Below are 21,602 nucleotides of genomic sequence, written 5' to 3'. Positions count from 1 at the left end.
ACGAGGTATAACCCTTAATATTGTGTAAGATGTAAATGGAGCGAGAGAAAGGAGAAAACATCATTATTGGTAGGAGTATATGAGTATTTAGTGTTTAAAGTGCATAAGATATGAGATTTATAATTTATAACCGATAACAGATGTATATGTATAGATAGTAACAACCCATGAATTGTATCTAAATGAACATCGCCTGGAAAATTTGACGTTCTTGCCATTAATTGTTGCAAATCAGATTGATGAGCCGATATGTTCTATAAATAGTTGAAGGGGTAGATTTAGAGTAGTAAGAGATTCATCATAAATGCCAACTCAAACCCAAAACCAGCCAGAAGAAACGACCTGTAAAAATGATATATTTTAATTAGTAATTAATCATAACGAATTAATGTGTACAATTGAACGATATTGATCATTCGTATACATTAGGCGTAGTTGGTTACCGATAGCAATATATTTTAGGGATAATAATTTAAGTAGGAAACCAACTATATTCTTTGTACATATCTGGTCACTTAACTTTTTTTTTTTATGCATTGTTAACCATTAAACGTGTTTTTTTTGTTTAAAAGATACCATTATTACCCGCAATAGCAGGTAAAACCTGTTTTGGGGGGTTTGAGTTCTACCACCTACAACATTTTTGGCGTTCCTTACCTCCGGTGACATCTCCAACGGACACCCAAAATGAGTTTTGTTCAAAGACAAAGGTCTTTCACAGCCTCCGATCACCGGTGCCTTTGCCTCCTCCTTCACATCCCCTCTCCATCACCGACTACACCATCTCTTTCTAAACAGTCACCAAGCTCCGGTCATCTTCTTTAGCCACATTTCCGGTCATCTTCTCAGACTTCAAAAATCATGTATTACACTTCAATGTATAATTTTTTCATCATGTATCAGACTTCAGAAAAGAATCATAGTTTAAAATCATATATTACTCTTCAAAGTAAAAATGAATTTCTGGAAAATTAGGAGAAAAACGAACCTAGTGGTTTAACCTGAAATATAATGTCAGATCTGCCATCGTTTATCATAAAAATCAAGTTTGGAAGCTAGGGTTTTTTGTGTGTTCATGTTCAGCTTAAGAGGAAATCGAAATTCGAAGGATTAAATCGAATTCAAAGTGAGATCTGGAATCAAAATTGAAATGTGAAGGGTTTTGTGCTTTTGTGTATTCGTCTGTGTTCATCTTTATCTCCTACCTTCAAAATCCATCTTCTGTTTTCCCGATTTACCCCTTTCATGATCCATGATTCCAGTGAAAATAATTTCAAATGTTCAGTCCCATTGCTTCCTATGATATCAAGAACATGGAAGAAGATCGATTATGCATCTCTACTTTATAATAGGTGTAAATAAGCGCTCGAGTGGTTTATTTCATGAATGTTTGAAGTTCTTGGATGCATTTCTAGCAGGTGGAAAGATCTTTGAAGTTCATAATTTAAACATGCTTTTTCATAAATGTGAGCAACAACATCATATCCCGTAAAATTCCATCTAATGTTGGTGTAAATTGGGAATGTGGAAGTTCTTGGATGCATTAAAGAATTAGATTGCAAGTGGTATCCCTATGTCTTGTAAATCTTAGAAATTTTGTTAGAGAAGATGACCGGAGATGTCGCCGGAGGTAAGAAATACCGGAAATGTCGACGAAGGTGGAAGTCGAACCCCCAAAAACAGGTTTTACCTACTATTGCAGGTAATAATTGTATGTTTTAAACAAAAAAACAAATTTAATGATTAACAGTGCACTGGAAAAAATTAAATAACAAAATATGTATAAAAAATATAGTTACTTGCCTCTCAAATCATTATCCTTATATTTTAACCATACAGAGTTGAGTTAAACCCATAATTACTTGGCCGTCTATATTAACCCAATATTTTCAACGGGCAAGTCCAATGGGCTATGTTTTCACCGAACGGCGTCGTTACGTTGTTTTTCTCGATTAATAACATTGGAGACCACCGTCCACCACCATGTCCCTCCTCTGGCCACTGTCCACCGTAACGTATGTCGAAACTTCTCCAGTTGTCAGTCTTATAGAAGTCTCTCCCAAACACGCAGAGGAAGTTCAGACCATAAAACTTTCTGTTCATCGTTATCTCACTTCAACTTACCCAATTTCGTTCAACGGTTTCCAAACGCAACCTTTCCTTTCAAAGCCCTAAATGTTCCCTCCAGTTTCTTGCTTTCTTCCTTATCGGACGTATTCGACGCTCGTTCATCATCAGACCTGTTTTCCCTTTAATTAGGTTGGTCTTTAATCTTTTTCATGTTGGCATTTTCAAGCTCTAAAATTAAGTTGCTGTTGTTGTGTTGTCGATTGCCACTCTTCAGTTAGGGGTTTGCCATGGTGCGCAGTAACAATTTGGGCAAAAAGTTTGATAAATTTTGTTTGTTTGACGATTTCGACAGTTAATGGAAACTTGTGAATGATTGCCATATTTGTTCAAACTAAACTAATTTTGCAAATCTGTCGTGTTTATAACTTTATACGATACGCAATTGACGTTTCTGTAACGGAAAATCACATGCTTCAATCTTTTATCGTGAAATCGTTTTTGGTTAGAGACACAAGTTCAGATTATTAGGGTTTTCCCTTCACTTATTCTCTTTAAAGTTTAAATCAACTTAATTACTTTCATCTGTTTGTACCTTACAATAAGAAACAAACAATCAAAAATGACCCATGTTCAATATCTGATATCTGTCTATTTCAGTGGTTATTCATTCAGATTACAAGAATAAATCTAAGATTGTTTTTGTTGTGAAGGTAGATTGTCTTTCAGAAGTTTTCTTATTATCATTAGCTGGAAAGAGCTCTGTTAGAAATAATGGGAAGTACATTTAATCCACAAATATTGATGGAGAAGCTGACTAAGCTCAATAGTTCACAGCAGAGCATTGAGAGTATCCTACTTAAATGTATTTGCACAAATATATTTGTCTTAATATTCATAATTGTTATATAATTTTTTTAGTTACCTGGTGGAGTTTTTTTTAGTGGGAATTAATAGTTGCTCGATGGGGGCCTAGGGTACCAAACATTACCTTTTGTTGATCAACGAGGATAGAATTGGAAAAGAATGAAATTGTGATGTTTTCCTTAATAATGAATGACATATAGCTTTGTCACATTGGTGTATATTTCACATGAACAAGGCAAAACAAGTTGTTGAAACATGGGAAAAACAATTCCGATGTTCCCCACGTGATCAACGCTTAGCTTTTCTTTATCTTGCAAATGATATACTGCAAAATAGTAGGCGAAAGGGTTCCGAGTTTGTTGGAGAGTTCTGGAAAGTTCTTCCGGATGCACTTCATGATGTCATGGATAACACCGATGATTCTGGAAAAAATGCGGCTTTACGCCTGGTATGTTGCTTTTATTTTATGCTCATGTTTCACAAACTTTAAATGCCTTTTTTTTTTTACTTAATTGGCTTAATGGTTTAAGCAAGCACTTAATATGGAGTGGAGAGCCATATATGGTTGTTTCTTTTTTACTTAATTTGGACAAAATGACTTAATGGGTTAAGCCAAAAAATTCGGCTTAAAGATACTTACCCTTTAGCCCTTTATGTATTTGCGATTAGTTCTTTTTTCCTCCCAACTCCTATCATGTCCCCCATTAGTGGTTTTAAGAATGCTAATTTTTGAACTGTTTTCTTGTACATTTTTGAATAAAAAAAACAGTATTAATCATATACTCATATTTTTACAATTGTATATGATTAATACTGTCTTTTTTTTTTCAAATATGTAAAAGAAAACAGTTTAAAAATTAGCATTCTTAAAGTCACGAGGGGGGAACATGATAGGAGTTGGGAGGAAAAAAGAACTAAGAGGAAATTGTATTGATAAATTAAATAATAAGATTATAAAGTATTTAACTAACTAATAAGATGATAAAAATGTGATTTTTTTTTTTTTTTTTTTTTTTTTTTTTTTTTTTTTATAAAATATTCAACTTTGAATTACATAATTTTCAACAAGTAAAAAAGTTATTGTTGGTAATTAGTTTTAAAACTGAAGTCATTTATGATCAAAGCTAATTCAAAACCTTCTTAACTCAACATATTAGATAGAGTTGAAATTTTTGCTCAATTAAAACAATTCTTAACTATTATGTTCATTTGAAAATATCATTAATGTTATGATTAAATCTCGGGTTCAATTTGAGTTACTAATCATATTTTGATTGAATATAAGTACATTTGCATTATAATTTATAGAAAATAATATGCAACTACTAATAGTTACCCAAAACAATCATTTGTATACGGAAGGGTAAAATGGTCATTTACCAAGATTCAGATAGTTCTTTCGGTCTAAAAATGAAATAGTCTATATGTATACATCACTTCATCCACGCATACAACATTACCAATTCAACCACTTTATCCATACAGGACTTAATAAAAATAAGAATCAAGCCCTAAAATTGATATTTCTTTTTATATTTTCTATTTTCTATTTTCATATTCTCATTTGCCTTCAAGCAGATCAAAATTTGGGAAGAAAGAAAAGTTTTTGGGTCGCAGGGGCAAATTCTGAAAGAACTTGTTGGAAGGCATGTAGAAAGTAGTAACAGAAATGAGAAGCACTCGGGGTTAAAATTGGTATTTTGCATGTTCCTCTCTTCCTCTGTGTTTCTGTATAAATATTTTGTTCTTTTTTATGTTTGAGGATAAGATTTCTTGTTTATTCGTATGTGGTCAGCAACAGTCTGCTGGAAATGCATTGGATAAGATAGTGTCAGGGTATCAAATCATTTATGGAGGTCAACTTGATGAAGATGCTATGATTAGCAAATGCAAAAATACTATCACCTGCATTGAGAAAGTGGAGCAAGGAATTGGTCATGATGTTACATCTGGTATGTTCTTGCATATGTTATTTACTATTATATATATATATATATATATATATATATATATATATATATATATATATATATATATATATATATATATATATATATATATATATAAGCATTGCTGAACTACTAATTTGAAACTAAAAGATAAAAGCTCCCAAAATGATAACAAAAGACCGTATAAATAGTCTTTTTTTTTCAACAACCTAATGTAAAAGATAACCCTAATTTAAAATTAAATTAAAGATAACTACTAATTTGAAAAAACGATAAAATGATAAATTGTTAATAAATAATTATTAATTTTGTTGCTTCCAACTCTGTACACTCGCCCAAGTTGTGGACGTATCAATAGGCATAGGTGTGGATAAACATAGAGTTTATAACTACAGCTCTGTAAATGCAACTTTTCACCTAAGCAAATCTGAAATGAATTTGATACATGTAAAATATAACCAGATGACCTCATATGGAAGTGATAAGAGAGATGTTAAGCTTTGAAATAGTGAAATAAGGAAATGTAATACACAATGCAAGATGAAAGATGAAATCAAGAGGAATGATTGTATTTGATTTAATCAATCCGAAGATTGCCCAGGGAATGGTCCCTCTCTCACTGAATTACAGCAAAAATAACATGATGACATCAAGAAATTATCCCTCCTCTATTTATTTCTATCTGCTGGGATAACTAACTTCTTAGCCACTTTCCTCTTTTGCCCTCCTCCGCTTTCTAGAATATATACCAATAGTGGTTTTTGTGTGTCATCTCTTGTGGTCCCCTTATACGTATTTGTATCAGGAAGCATTCCCCATGATTTATTAAATACTCTCATGTATCCAAACATCTTTTGGTTTTAAAGTCAAGTCATGATTTATAACCAGATGGTTATATGGAAGCATTCCCATAAGTTATTCTTTAGTTCATCTCTTAAGTCCAAACTTAAGGTTGATTAAAACAACAAATGGTTTCCAAAATTGTGAAGTACGCAAAAACCAAGACTCTCTCTCTCTCTCTCTCTCTCTCTCTCTCTCTTTATCAAATATACATGATGTTTGATACTAATCTTAGGGGCATTTGATATCCGTTTGACTTGGTCCGGTAAAACATTTGACCTACCTAGTCACAAACGTCTGATATGTTCGGTGCACTCAGATGGAAACCCGAGTCTCAGAAAAGCCCCCAATGTACAAGTAAAGAATCTTCTGGTCGTCAATAAACAATGGATGAAAACGACATGAAAAAGAAGTTCCGTCAAAACACATTAGATGAATACTTGAGAGAAGTTGGGTAGGAATTATCAAAGTTGCAAAGTCGTTAATGGAAAGAAATAATATTAAGAGTGAGATGATCGCATGTGTGGAGAAGTTGGAAAAAATGGTGTGGGGAATTTGATCCAAAATATGAAACAACTCTTTTGCTATTCGGTGAAAGTGTCGATATTCGAAAAGTTTGGTTACAATTTGTGCCGCCGTGTTGTGAGTTGTGGGTAAGAAATGTGAGAAGAAAGTTTGGAGCATTCAGAATGCTTTTGGATCTTTTTGCATGACTTTGATTTACTTTTATATTAGTTTTGTATGACGGTCACAATCTATTTTGGATGACTTTTAAATCCATAATATTCAAAAGTAATCCAAAAGTAACCATAACATACCATATAAATCCTTAACATAACATTTAAGTCATCTACAAAAAATCCTAGAAGTCAGAACAAATGTCATCTAAAATTCAACCAAATTTAACTTAAAAGTAAACAAAACGTCATCCAAAAAGATCTTGAAAGTCATACAAAAGTCATCTAAAAGTAAACCTAAATTGTAACGATCAAAATTTCAAAACAATTTAAAACTTTTCAAAAACCACTCATTTTAATAACGTTGTTACAAAAAGGTTTTCAATACATTATTAAACAGAGTATTTTCCCAGGTTCATATCATAAAACATCAACGCGAGGAACGGTACGATCACGCCTTTGCCTTGCCACAGACTCCTGAGAACCTGAAAACATAAAACCACAACTGTAAGCCCGAAAGCTTAGTGAGATACCCCTAAAATACCAACCACATATACGCCCTTCCAGGCCACGACCTTCCGGTCCATAACATAGTGCCTTCCGGCCCATAACATATTGCCTTTCGGCCCACAGCATAAAAAGCATACATATCATAACAAAACATAGAACGACCCTGCATACCGGGTCACACCCCAGGCCTAGCAATCATGCACATAACACATAATCATATAACAGTTCACAGTCAACAATCGATCAACAGACCACATAACATAGCATTACTCTATTCAAGATACCGGCCTAGCCGGTCACTAGCATAACATCACCCTACGAATCAGTCAACATACTAAATGCACACATATGCCTTTCCAGGCCATGACCTTCCGGTCCACATAATGCCTTCCGGCCTGCAACATATAACGCCTTCCGGCCCATATCATAACAACTGACAACTACCCGGACTTCTATCCGATAAAAAGGTTGGCCTTGGTGCCATAAACCCTAGCGATATAGTGAGGATAACTTACCTCGAAACTGCCGACTGAACAGATAGCTCAAGCTACTCCGATCACTGATACGATCTCCACCTCTGGACAGCTACCAATGCACTGAACCCAAACAATAAACAACAATTACCAAAATACCCATGGAACCACTGATCAATCCTTGGTCAAAGGCAAGGTCAAAGTCAACCCCTGACTGACCCTACTCGCCGAGTCAACCCTATGACTCGTCGAGTCCCCATACTCAGAACTTCATTCAATCCGCGATCTAACTCGCCGAGTCACCCCGAGACTCGCCGAGTTCAACAACTCTGAGTCCACTCGCCCTCAACTCACCGATTCTCTAAGATTCCCTTTCTGCACGTCGAGTATCCCCCTTGACTCGGCGAGTTCCTCCTGGAAGAATCGCGGGGCCACCCCGACTCAACTCGCCGAGTCTGAAGAACAACTCGGCGAGTCCCAATTAATCTTCAAGCTACTCGTCGAGTCTGTTCATCGGACTCGGCGAGTCCATGCCATGCAACCGCTCAAACTGTTTTCTAAGGTCAGATCTGCTCCGACAATTCATAGGTCTGGCCTTCCTAGACTGGTTCATCACGTAAAGTCCTCATTTCGGTGCTCATAATACACTCCATGACTCATAATTTACATTTTGACCTAAGGCATAAGGATTCCAATCCAAAACCTCCATTGATTCCCGAAAAGCTCAGGCATGGGACATTCTGGACTTCCAAAGGTCCCAATAAAAGGTTCCAATCGCTTGGGGGACTAAGGAGACACTCAATCTAGCCACAAAAGGGTTCAATAAACCCTAAATCCATATACACATCAACATAGAAGGGATCAACTCGAAATATTACCTGAATAACGTTGCTCTGTGTCCCCAACTCTCAGAATATGGCTTCTCCTGTTGTTCCCTTAACCAAGCCTCCTCCTTTTTGCAAAATAACACTTCCAAGATCAATAATGGCCTTCTACCTTGCTCCAGATGCTCTCAATCGAATTAGGGTTTCTCTCAAAGGACTAGGGTGAACAATGACGGCCATAAGGCCCTTTATATATGTCCCAACCCTGAACGGTTAAGGTTTTCGCTAAACAGCGCAGACTCGCCGAGTCCATACCCGGACTCGTCGAGTCTAGTCGCGAACCCGTGATCAGATCTGCGATCCTACTCGGCGAGTCTGAGCTCCAACTCGCCGAGTCCCCTCTTAAAACACCCAAAATCATAAATATAACAATACCTGGAATTCCGGGCTGTTACATAAATTCATGTAAAAAAAGATCCAAAAGCAATCCGAATGATCCAAACCTCTTTCCCGCATTTCTTACCTACGACTCGCAACACGTCGGCTCAATGCGTAATCAAACTTTTCTAATATCAACATTTCTACTGAATAGCAAAACAAGTCGTTTCGTCTTTTGGATAAGATTCTCCCTAGCTCCATTTTTTCCACCTTCTCCATACACATGACCATATCATTGTCGATAATTTTTTTTCCACCAACGAATTTACAATTTTGATAATTTCCTTCTGAATTTCCCTTAAGTCTTCATTTAATGTGTTTCCACAAACTTCTTTGCCATTTCATGTTCCTCTCTTGTTTTTTGACCGACCATATAATTCTTCACTTGCATATGGAGGCTTAGTTGACGCTTGGGTTTCCATCGAGTGCACTGAACATTATCTAAATCATGTGTAGTAAATTCTTTGGCTTGATAAGGGAGTGTAGAAGATGACACCCAATTGTGAACGCCAAGTTGAGGTTGTCCCATCAAACAAATGGGTACAAAGGCCAGAGCAAGGCATGAACACATTTCTTGATTTGTCTACAAACTTGTTCAACTGTTTGAAAATTATAAATATTATAAAATTACAAAAACAAAATAATCATATTAAAAAAAATGAATACCTTTGCCTTTGAATTCCGTTCTTCAACACTCATAGAAAGTGTTTGTTGTATGATTATAAAGATTTCCGGTTTTGTTTTTCAATTTCAACCAAAAAAACGTGCTTTTGTAACAGGTTAAATGTTTTACTTACTGATTTACATGTTTTTATGAGCATTTTCTCCATTTTACACATTTGACCCTTTCCTTTCACTTCACTTCAAACTTCCCATACACAATTAATATCAATATACAATATCTTATCTTAGAATCTTAACACTTATCATGCAATGCATATTGATGTGCACAAAAGTACCCACTAATTTTAATATTTATAACCTAACAAACTTAGACTAACTATGCACTTATAGGCAGTGTACCTAGTCAGATTACGGTATAGCTTAGGTAAGTCGGGTGTCGAACACAGGGAACGGTGGTGAATTAATTTAAAATATTTGATTATAAGTTACAGATCACACGAAAAGATTAAAGAAGTAGTTTAATCAATCTCAAATTAACAACTCTTAATAAAATAACAGGAAAACAAATCTCTTCAGGTACTTTGGTTTAGATGAATTACACCTTAAAAACATAGACAATTCCATACACAAATTCATTTATTCATGTTCACCGATTCCTAAAATGATTAGATTCGCGTTCACTATAACTAATCCTTTAGCAAATAGGTCAATTCAAACAGTGGTCAGTTGGTTAAACTAACATGCTTCCTAGTGTTCAGTTCGTATCAAGCAAAACTTGTAAATATAGTTAATCAAATTGGCCCTTCAATTAACCTCTTGTTGATGGTCATCAGACAAGGCTCACACATTAACTTACTTATTCCCAAGTTAATCCTAGTTTCACATTCGTTATTCCTAGACATATAATCTTGATGGTCATCAAAATCATAAAACACAAGCAATCAAGCAGATGTTCATACAACTCAATTCACTTAATTAACAGCAAATAATTATCATTAATACGTAAGGGTCTTTTAACAAGCTTGGCAAGATAAATTAAACATAAACAAACAATTCAATATAGCAATTAGTCTAATAATCAAAGTTTCATTCAATCATAAACGCAAAGTAAAAGGTTTTTACACACAAATCAGAAACTAAATACAGAATAGTATCACAATGGAATGCTAAACATAGTCACGTTAACAACCCATATGATTACCGACATGTATCCGATCTCCACTCCCGTTAGCTTAACGGCCTTTCGGCCGCCTTCTAGACCCTCAAATCGGCTTAACAGAAGTTTAATATCGACTAAGTTAGGTTGGAGGTCGAACCCCCCCTTCTGGTTAGCTGATAATCGACTTTTATAACCCTTGTAACCGACTTACGTACGCTGGGTGTAAGTCGGATTACGCTGGGCGTAATGAAGATTTATACGCGATTGGAGTTATCCGATGCCAGCCTTTATGTGGGGCGTATGCAAGAATTACGTTGGGCGTAACTCTAATTTAGCCTTTACGCTTGGCGTACAAGTAAATTACGCGGGGCGTAATGAAGATTTATACGCGATTGGAGTTATCCGATGCCAACCTTTACGCGGGGCGTATGCAAGAATTACGCTGGGCGTAACTCTAATTTAGCCTTTACGCTTGGCGTACAAGTAAATTACACGGGGCGTAAATGGCTCCTCATCATTTTTCCTTCTTTTATCTTCTAATCCCGATTTCCGCCTCAGTCTTTTCTTTTGTGCTTTATCGTTAACGAATAGCTGCAAAACATAATTTAAAGCATTATGAGTACTTTTTAGTTCTAAAAGAGAATAATAAAGGCCAAAATATTAAGATATAATGTATAAAAATATATATAAAAATACGCATATCAAAATACCAACACTAAGCCTTTGATTGCCCCTAAGCAAATTTGCTTTTATTTTACCAATATCGTACTAAACAATCCATTTAAAACTCAGCCATTATGTCAAGACCGCAACGCATGCATTTTTGTCTAAAATTTTCCTAAAATACCCCCCCATACTTTAAATACTCAACAATCTTCATAAACACTCGCCCACTTTTTTCGAACAATGCTCATTTTATGCAACCCTCCGAACCCATCCGCAGAAAACCTCCTTATCCTCAAGGTATTTTTAGTTGAGCAACCTAAGCATACATAATCTAGAATTACAATTCATGATACCACTATGGAGCTTCTTGAATTCTTCACTTCCTTGATAATTTGATCTTTTATTTCTTTGAATTCACCACCTTATTTGATTTGATTTCTGGTATCTTCAATTTTTTTGAATTCTTGGAATTTTGATCTTAATCTCACTTTATTCGCTCCAAAATTCTTACAACTTTTCTTGTAATTCTCTCTCTCTCTCTCTCTCTCTCTCTTTTATTTATTTATTTATTTATTTATTTATTTATATAAACATGTATCTCACTTTTTTCACTCAAAACCTACATGCTTAAGTAGAGGCGCTCAACCTCAACCTTTATTGGTTAATGATAATAATTTTCCTGGATACATTTCAGGTTTAGACTGCTAAACATATTGCATCCCTCAAACTAAGCGGGTTTGTGTTTTTGTTCCATGATTTCACTAAAATAAAGGAGGCCACAAATGCACTATAACGTGTATTGGCTCAACTAAACATTTGAGTTCTCATCGGATCATCTCATACTATATTAGCAACATTTTAAATTATTACTAGATTTTCTAAATTAAACTATTATTTCAAGTTTATAAAATTTTAAATTGTCCTAAATCTAGCAATTTCCAAGCTATTATTATTATTTTTTTTTTTACTATTACCGACCCCCTACCCCACACTTATTTCATACAATGTCCTCATTGTATGCTAAAACGAATTAAGAACATAAAAAGAGAGAAAAAGGAACACTGCCCTGGGGTAGTTGTGGCGAGATCGAATGGGGCTGCTACAAGTTGCTCCAAATATTGCTGAAAGACTGAAAACTGGAACTGTTGCTTCTGAATTTGCCGAAAAATAAAATCAAGACCGCCGACTTCAAAAATGTGGTGCACAATATTGCAAATAAAATGCAATGTAATAACCATGACGTGGGAAAGTGTCGACCACGTCGTCTCGTCAAGAATGACATCCTCTATACGCGACGAAAAATCCCCCACAACATAGGAAAGTGTCAACCATGTCATGGCAGCTGGGATGATATTTCTTCCTCACGTCGAAATAAAACTTTATGGTGTGGGAACAGCTCATCCAAACCATAGGAATCAAAATATCATAAAAATACCAATCTTCGAAATAATCGCTCACGAAATCAATATGCACCCCACACTTATGACAAATTGTGGTCTTGACTACAATCTTCAAACTCTCATACGACTCACTCTAGCAACAGTCGGACCTAACAGCTGAACTTACTGTCAGCTTTCTAAGGGCGAAAAGTCTGCAGAGATCTAAACAACCAAAGAGCATCAACATGGAAAACAAAAGTAAAATAAACAGTCTAAATTAAACTTAATTACATACCAAATAAAAATACTAATACTAAGTAATAACAAAATAAAATAAACAAAAAATAACAAGAAGGATAACTAAATCACTCATCATCTTCATCATCATGCTGCTGTGTCCTAGAAGTACCGGCTCCATCATGTCGTGACTGGAATGGTGGAGGGAAAGGAACCGAGTACTGAAACCCCTGGTGGGCAAAGAATGCGGTCAACGCATCCCCATACCACTGTTGCTACCTGTCCACATGTGCAACATACTCACCAAGGTTCTGAACCCTCATGTCAAGACGGTTGATGCCCTGAGCTAGGTAGCGCATATCAATTTCCGGCTCAGGTCCTTGCTGCGCTCCTTGAGGAGTAGGTCTACGCTGCTGGACCCGTCTCGGTTGTGGCTCGACGACACCCTCCTCGTCTGCCATGTCATCTGGTCGTACCCGCAAGACACCATCTCCGCCCCGCTCAAGTACATGCATCGACTAACAACTGAAGGCTCATCGGCCTCATATCATGGAACACCATCGATCGCGTGATCTCACGCGTCAACAACTGATATGATCGAGCTAATCGCGTGATAAAATGCCCCCCCACAAATCGGACTATCCTTCCGAAGTCCCGTGGCCCTCCGTCCTAAATATGCGGCTAAAGCAACTAGAAGGTTCAGATGCCTCCCTGGAGTAACAAGCGCCCACAGGAAATACAAGTCTTTCAAAGGCACTCTCTCACCGTTCTTATGATGCGTGAGAGACATGGAAATGAAATGGTGCAGCAGTCTGTATGTAGTAGACCGAATCATCCTCTCCCGTGCGGTAGATGGCGTATAAACTCCTCCTGTAATCTCGGCCCAAAAAGTGTTTTCGTTATAGTCATCGGGCCGGTCCGTGAGACAATCAGCAAGGAATGCTGGGAAGTGGACACTTCTCGTCTCATCTACTGTATATATCCCCACTCGAGTCGCGAGCTCTATCACACTGCATTCCTGGCTCACACCCCCAGTCTAAACGCAAAGGCTGTCCTATCATCGGGTGCCTTCCTAGGGTCATAGGAAACTGTAGCGTAAAACTCTAGCAAAAATTCCCGATAAACAGGCTCCTGGATCCTGAACAATCGTGCCCATCCCTGACATACGAACAAATGCACTCCACTCGCGTCCGAGTGCGTGTATTGCAAAAAATCCTGGATCAATGCAGCAAGTCCAATCCGGGTCGCCAATTCCCAGTCGAATGATGGTGCTATATCGATCTCCTTGGTGAGAAGCAAGCTCAAATTGCTGACATATTGTGCCCGGGTTGCATCGTTTAAAGTTTGTGGAAATTGTAAGAACCGGTGATCAATCACGTCCTCGGGTGGGTTGGTCCTTTGAGTTCTCCGGACCATAATTTGCATAAATAGACACCAACACAAAACCAAACAACATATAACAGCATTAACAATTTTTTAAACCAAAATAATGGTCTTGGACTTGGTCTTTACGCTGGGCGTACATCCAGCATACGCTGGGTGTACGTCCAAGTTTCACTAATCTGTGTAGGTGTCCCCTGATTATTTTAAGGCCATATACAGTCAATATTGTTCACACGAGAATCATGAAGGGTAGTCAAAATATGGCCAAACTACTTAGGCATACATGATTAACAAACGGCACCAAATCGAACATACAAACTCGTGGTCCAAGGCAGTAGAGAAAAAAAACGGGACCACTCTTTGACTTATGAATCAATCCCCTGTTCGTTCCTTGTCTATCCAAGATTAGCAAACACTTAACAGGGAAAACTTCATAGGGGCAGTCAAGAATCGAAGTTAATAGGGGTTATGCTTGGCGTCCGTCCCCGAGCTCAAATCGATGGGTCTATCACGGGATTAAGGACAAATTAAGTCCTAGGGTTTAGTCCATTGGGAAATCGGTCTATTGAAGCCCTAATCAAAATATACAATTGTGAAATCGGCCCCAATTCAAGAATTGTATAAACCCTAGATTTCGAACAAAGGCAATATGCAGCCTTTAGACTGGGGGTGTGAGCCAGGAATGCAGTGTGATAGAGCTCGCGACTCGAGTCGGGATATATATACATTAGATGAGACGAGGAGTGTCCACTTCCCAGCATTCCTTGCTGATTGTCTCACGGACCGGCCCGATGACTATAACGAAAACACTTTTTAGGCCGAGATTACAGGAGTTTGTACGTCATCTACCGCAAGGGGGAGGATGATTCGGTCTACTACATACAGACTACTGCACCGTTTGATTTCCATGTCTCACGCATCATAAGAACGGTGAGAGAGTGCCTTCGACAGACTTGTATTTCCTATGGGCGTTTGTTACTCCAGGGAGGCACCTGAACCTTCTAGTTGCTTTAGCCGCATATTTAGGACGGAGGGCCACGGGACTTCGGGAGGATAGTCCGATTTGTGGCGGGCATTTTATCACGCGATTAGCTCGATCATATCAGTTGTTGACGCGTGAGATCACGAGATCGATGGTATTCCATGATATGAAGCCGATGTAGCCTTCAGTTGTTAGAGTCGATGCGTGTACTTGAGCGGGGCGGATATGGTGTCTTGCGGGTACGACCAGATGACATGGCAGATGAGGAGGGTGCCGTTGAGCCACAGTCGAGACGGGTCCAGCAGCGTAGACCTGCTCCTCAGGGAGCGCAGCAGGGACCTGAGCCGGAAATTGATATGCACTACTTAGCTCAGGGCATCGACCGTCTTGACATGAGGGTTCAGAACCTTGGTGAGTATGTTGCACATGTGGACAGGCATTCTTTGCCCACCAGGGGTTTCAGTACTCGGTTCCTTTCCCTCCGCCATTCCAGTCACGACATGATGGAGCCGGTACTTCTGGAACATAGCAGCATGATGATGAAGATGATGAGTGATTTAGTTATCATTTTTGTTATTTTTTGTTTATTTTATTTTGTGATTGCTTAATATTAGTATTTTTATTTGGTATGTAATTAAGTTTAATTTAGGCTGTTTATTTTACTTTTGTTTTCCATGTTGATGCTTTTTGGTTGTTTAGATCTCTGCAGACTTTTCGCCCTTAGAAAGCTGGCAGTAAGTTCAGCTGCTAGGTCCGACTGTTGCTAGAGAAAGCCGTATGAGAGTTCGAAGATTGTAGTCAAGACCCACAATTTGTCATAAGTGTGGGGTGCATATTGATTTCGTGAGCGATTATTTCGAAGATTGGTATTTTTACGATATTTTGATTCCTATGGTTTGGATGAGCTGTTCCCACACCATAGAGTTTTATTTCGACGTGAGGAAGAAATATCATCCCAGCTGCCATGACATGGTTGACACTTTCCTATGTTGTGGGGGATTTTTTGTCGCGTATAGAGGATGTCATTCTTGACGAGACGACGTGGTCGACACTTTCCCACGTCATGGTTATTACATTGCATTTTATTTGCAATATTGTGCACCACATTTTTGAAGTCGGCGGTCTTGATTTTATTTTTCGGCAAATTCAGAAGCAGCTGTTCCAGTTTTCAGTCTTTCAGCAATATTTGGAGCAACTTGTAGCAGCCCCATTCGATCTCGCCACAACTACCCTAGGGGAGTGTTCCTTTTTCTCTCTTTTTATGTTCTTAATTCGTTTTAGCATACAATGAGGACATTGTATGAAATAAGTGTGGGGTAGGGGGTCGGTAATAGTAAAAAAAATAATAATAATAGCTTGGAAATTGCTAGATTTAGGACAATTTAAAATTTTATAAACTTGAAATAATAGTTTAATTTAGAAAATCTAGTAATAATTTAAAATGTTGCTAATATAGTATGAGATGATCCGATGAGAACTCAAATGTTTAGTTGAGCCAATACACGTTATAGTGCATTTGTGGCCTCTTTTATTTTAGTGAAATCATTGAACAAAAACACAAACCCGCTTAGTTTGAGGGATGCAATATGTTTAGCAGTCTAAACCTGAAATGTATCCAGGAAAATTATTATCATTAACCAATAAAGGTTGAGGTTGAACGCCTCTACTTAAGCATGTAGGTTTTGAGTGAAAAAAGTGAGATACATGTTTAAAAAAAAAAAGAGAGAGAGAATTACAAGAAAAATTGTAAGAATTTTGGAGCGAATAAAGTGAGATTAAGATCAAAATTCCAAAAATTCAAAATAGTTGAAAATACCATAAATCAAATCAAATAAGGTGATGAATTCAAAGAAATAAAAGATCAAATTATCAAGGAAGTGAAGAATTCAAGAAGCTCCATAGTGGTATCATAAATTGTAAATCTAGATTATGTATGTTTAGGTTGCTCAACTAAAAATACCTTGAGGATAAGGAAGTTTTTTGCGGATGGATTCGGAGGGTTGCATAAAATGAGCATTGTTCGAAAGAAGTGGGCGAGTGTTTATGAAGATTGTGAGTATTTAAAGTATGGAGGGGTACTTTAGAAAAATTTTAGACACAAATTCATGCGTTGCGGTCTTGACATAATAGTTGAGTTTTTAATGGATTGTTTAGTGTGATATTGGTGAAATAATAAAAATAAATTTGCTTGAGGGCAAGCAAAGGCTAAGTGTGAGGAGCTTAACGGCCTTTCGGCCGCCTTCTAGACCCTCAAACTGGTTTAACAGAAGTTTAATATCGACTAAGTTAGGTTGGAAGTCGAATCCCCCCTTCTGGTTAGCTGATAATCGACTCTTATAACCCTTGTAACCGACTTACGTACGCTGGGCGTAAGTCGGATTACGCTGGGCGTAATGAAGATTTATACGCGATTGGAGTTATCCGATGCCAGCCTTTACGCGGGGCGTACGCAAGAATTACGCTAGGCATAACTCTAATTTAGCCTTTACGCTTGGCGTACAAGTAAATTACGCGGGACGTAAATGGCTCCTCATCATTTTTCCTTTCTTTTATCTTCTAAGCCCGATTTCCGCCTCAGTCTTTTCTTTTGTGCTTTATCGAGAATAATAAAGGCCAAAATATTAAAATATAATGTATAAATATATATATAAAAATACGCATATCACATATCAAACACCTCCTGATTTACATGTTTTTACACGTTTTCTCCATGTTATGTTGTATTGATTTTTCTGTATTTTTTTTTCTGCCCCCTTTCCTAATGGGAAAAAATCAGCACAAGTTAATGGTTTGGGTGTTGTGGAAGTGCTCAAGGGGCATCATGCTACATTGAGAGATTGCATTGAGCAGCTATCATCTGTAGAATCATCTAGAATTAATCTTGTTTCTTATCTGCGCGAGGCTCTTCAGGAGCAGGTATATATGTATCCAAAATCTCTCTTCCTTTTGAATGTTTATAAGGGCTAAAATGCAAACAATAGAACTTTCATTTGTTTCCAACACAACATTGTTTTTTCAGTTCTTTTCTTATTAAGACATCGTGCTTTGAACAATCAAACCAAATTACCCAATTTTAGAAATGAAATGCCATGGATTTTTCAAAGTAGAATGCTGTAATATTCAAATATCTGAAAGTACATTGCTTTTTCTTGCACTTTACCCTTTTTTATAGAGTTTATGGTGTTTCTGAGAGAGGAATGCTGTGGTTTTCTTGTTCTCAGGAAATGAAGCTGGATCAAGTCCGAAATGAACTCAAGGTACAATCTATATATATTTGAATGCAAATTGGTCTTTAATTAGTGACTATTGGTGCTTTCTTCTAATCATAATCAAATCCCAAAAGCTTTTTGACGCCTTCATGAAGATCAAACATACATGATATTTACCAAAATTTGTAGAAACCGAAACTTCTAGTTAATTGATTTGGTCCCCATGCTCAAGAAAGGAAGCTGTTTGCAATTTTGGTTCTTATTTTATGGTTTATAATACTGTTGATTTCATCTTCTTCCTCAACAAAATCTAAATTAAAATCAAAATTCAACCACCAAAATTGCAAAAAGACCACATTTTAGACCTAAACCAAAAAAAAAAAGAGAAAAAGCTCGGACAAAGTTTGTAATATAGTCAATGATTTATTAGAATAATATTACATAAATGGTCCCTGTAGTATCACTATGGATATCATCCCAAAAAAGTTTCAGACAAAATTGCAAAGATGGTTCCTGTGGGTTATCATTTTCTCTGGGTAAATAAATTAAAACTGATAAAAGAAAATTGAAAAATAATAATATAAAGGGCAGATTAGTCATTTTAAGTTTGACAGGGACCAAGTATGCAATAAAAACCTGCGAAAGGACCATATCTGCAATTTTAATATGGTTTGAACTTTATCTTTGACAAACCACAGGGACCATTTTTGCAAATTTGTCAATATTATTGCATGACTGGTTCTTGAAAATATATTTTTGCATGTTTTTTGTCCTTGTCTGTAACTTATCTGTCCTGTGGTTCAGCCCATGTAAATGACAAGGGTAAATTTGTCTTTTTACACACACATAACGGATGGACCTTTAAGTTGGACACTCGATGAGGTTGAGGACAATATCGATAGTTTCTACTATTTTCATGAATTTCATTAATTTCTTTAATTTCTTTTTATTATAATTTAAGTAAGTTCACCCTATTTTCATGTTTTCAGGCTGCACATACACAATCCGAAAAAACCGATAATTTCTGCCGCCAGTTAATGAATCCCAGTGCCACCAAATTACTCCCGGAGCAGACCATAACCACCACCACCGCCACTACCAAACCCCACAATTACATTCCCGGAACCGGAGAACAGTCTGCAGCGGTAATGTACACACACCAAGTTCCGATCACTGAGGAGGAAATCACCAAATCTGCCGCCGCCGAAGTGGCGGCAAAGCTCACCGCCTCCACATCATCCGCTGAGATGCTCTCTTACGTCCTCTCTTCCTTAGCATCCGAGGGCGTTATCGTAAATTCCACTACAGAATCCTCCTCAAACAACCACCCTCCCGAAAAACGAGCCAAAATCGAGACAACCGATCACCACTACCAACCACCGCCACCATCATCTCCGCCACCTCCGCTACCTATGCCGCCAATGCAAGCTTACCCACTGCCACCGTTCATGGTGGCGGTACCGTATAACTATAACCAGCAAGCACCACCGCCTTTGCCGGGGTATCCCACCGTTGGGCCGCTAATCAACAGTGGTTCTTCATACACACCGGCGGTGGTGCCGCCACCACCTGGCGGTTACCATAATTATCAAATGGAAGGTGGGTACACTAGCCAACCGATGGCACCGATGTCTAGACAATAGAATTTACTCGGCGTATGTAATTGTAGTGTGATGTTTCATAGGACACATGTAAACGTGTTGGATAGTGGTTGGAGAATTTGTTACATTAGAAGGTTGATTTTCGCACATTGTTTGTGTGTATAAATGTTGTATACTTGTAAGTTGCAACTTGTAAGGATAGTTTTTGCTACTAGAAGAAAATATCCAACTTATTAATTTATATTTACTTAAAATTACTTATTTTCTAAATTAACTAGTGTAAAGTAGTTCTAATGTGGATTTTTTTAAATTGATATAAGGTTCTTGACGACATGACATGTTGGACAAAATCTATTTTGCAGAAGTTAAATATAAAAAAAAGTACAAATAAAGTATTGAATTAAAAGTTGTGAAAAGTGAGCATGGTGTGTAGAACTTTTTACCCGTGACATGAGCACAGCCAAAATACAACCAAAAGACAAAGAAAGAGGAATTAACGATGCTTTTTGACCACAGCCGCCCGAAGACATTGCTTTTTACGACTACAGTCTATTGTACTCTCAAAAACCAAAAGAAAAAAAAAAATAACAAAGTATATTTTGATCATAAAATAGAAATAGATTGGATTAAAATGGTTTTTGTATGAGTAAAAACATTTTAGATGTATTATGCATGTGGATATACCTTGGGTAACTTTCAACTTAGGGATAGTAAACCTTACCAACATGTTTATAAGTTAGTTATCAGACCCACAAACCATAAATGACCTTAACGATGATGATGTTATGTGTTCTACTTATTAAATGAACTAAAAATAACTCAAATCAATGATCATAAACATGTTTTTATAAAAAATCATAAATGATTATATGGGTCTAATTATGATTCCTTTTGGAATATGATAAGAGCTTTAGCATATTGGATATGAACTCCTATAGTCTTGCAAAACGTAAAGCATGAAGTTTCCCCATTCAAGCGAGATTAACAAAAGAGATGCACACAAACGTTGAAGTGAAGGTTTAATCTAATGTCTTGAATGCAGGTTTTTGGCCCGAGATGACTGAAGCAACACATGTTAGTTTATCATGTATCAGGTTGGTTGGTCATGAGTGTCTCCTGTTGGTGATTTTAGTGTCACAATTTCATTTTATGGTACTGGAGCTAATATGTGAGCTAAAGGGCTTCATAATTTGTATTCTAATATATGTACGGAGTTTGTGCGAAGTGCACGCATGTGTAAGATCGAACTAGAAGCCGACTCGTCGATATGTCGGGGGTCCGGGGGGAACGCCCCTGGGTCTGGGGTTTCCAAAGGGGCGGTGCCCTTTTGGCGGGGTCTAGGGGCAGCGCCCCTAGCGGGGTCCAAAGGGCAAAGCCTCTGGCAGGGGTGATTATGTTAAAACTGACAAAATTCGTCAGTTTTGGAAACCCTAAATCCTCATTAAAATCTGGATTACCCTGACTTGCTTGCAAAGCAACTGATAACAACTCAACCCTAATGAAATCCTAATCTTGTTTATTATATATAAACGACTCTTCCTTTTAGAAGAGACACACGAAATTGAGCTCTGGTTTTTCTTCAAACACTTACAGAATCTTTTTAGCAATTTGGCTTATGATTTCTGTGCCTAGAATCGTAAGTGTCCTCTTAGATTATCCTAGGTTGAATTTTTTGTAACCCATACATAAGGTGGAAAACCGGCCGCGAAAACCTGAG

At 37.3% G+C, this 21,602-nt stretch overlaps 1 protein-coding gene across 3 annotated transcripts; it reads left to right on the top strand.

Moving 5' to 3' along the window:
• The first annotated feature begins 1,922 nt into the window (after positions 1–1,922).
• LOC111894764 (uncharacterized) lies at positions 1,923–20,146 on the top strand. 3 transcript variants are annotated; one of them, XM_042898932.2, is made up of 8 exons: positions 1,923–2,259; positions 2,785–2,917; positions 3,135–3,382; positions 4,513–4,629; positions 4,730–4,886; positions 17,852–17,991; positions 18,297–18,332; positions 19,274–20,146. In XM_042898932.2, exons 2-8 carry the CDS (start codon positions 2,842–2,844, stop codon positions 19,925–19,927), a joined length of 1,428 nt encoding a protein of 475 aa, XP_042754866.1. In that variant the 5' UTR covers positions 1,923–2,259; positions 2,785–2,841; the 3' UTR covers positions 19,928–20,146. The 3 variants fall into 3 exon arrangements, with proteins under 3 accessions (XP_042754866.1, XP_023746633.1, XP_023746632.1); XM_023890865.3 differs by having other exon boundaries at positions 2,781–2,917; positions 4,736–4,886; XM_023890864.3 differs by having other exon boundaries at positions 1,924–2,259; positions 2,781–2,917.
• The last annotated feature ends 1,456 nt before the right edge of the window (positions 20,147–21,602 follow it).

Source organism: Lactuca sativa, chromosome 3 (genome assembly GCF_002870075.4).
Source record: "Lactuca sativa cultivar Salinas chromosome 3, Lsat_Salinas_v11, whole genome shotgun sequence".
In the NCBI taxonomy this organism is placed as follows: domain Eukaryota; kingdom Viridiplantae; phylum Streptophyta; class Magnoliopsida; order Asterales; family Asteraceae; genus Lactuca; species Lactuca sativa.
Note: the sequence above shows the minus strand (reverse complement) of the source record. Positions and strands in the feature narration are given on the sequence as shown.

What these genes read in the sequence shown, in the direction of transcription:
- LOC111894764 (XM_042898932.2), top strand. Translation starts at nt 2,842, where the DNA reads ATGGGAAGTACATTTAATCCACAAATATTGATGGAGAAGCTGACTAAG. An exon ending in TTCACAGCAGAGCATTGAGA is followed by an intron (nt 2,918 to 3,134) that starts GTATCCTACTTA and finishes AATGACATATAG; the next exon opens with CTTTGTCACATTGGTGTATA. An exon ending in AAAATGCGGCTTTACGCCTG is followed by an intron (nt 3,383 to 4,512) that starts GTATGTTGCTTT and finishes GCCTTCAAGCAG; the next exon opens with ATCAAAATTTGGGAAGAAAG.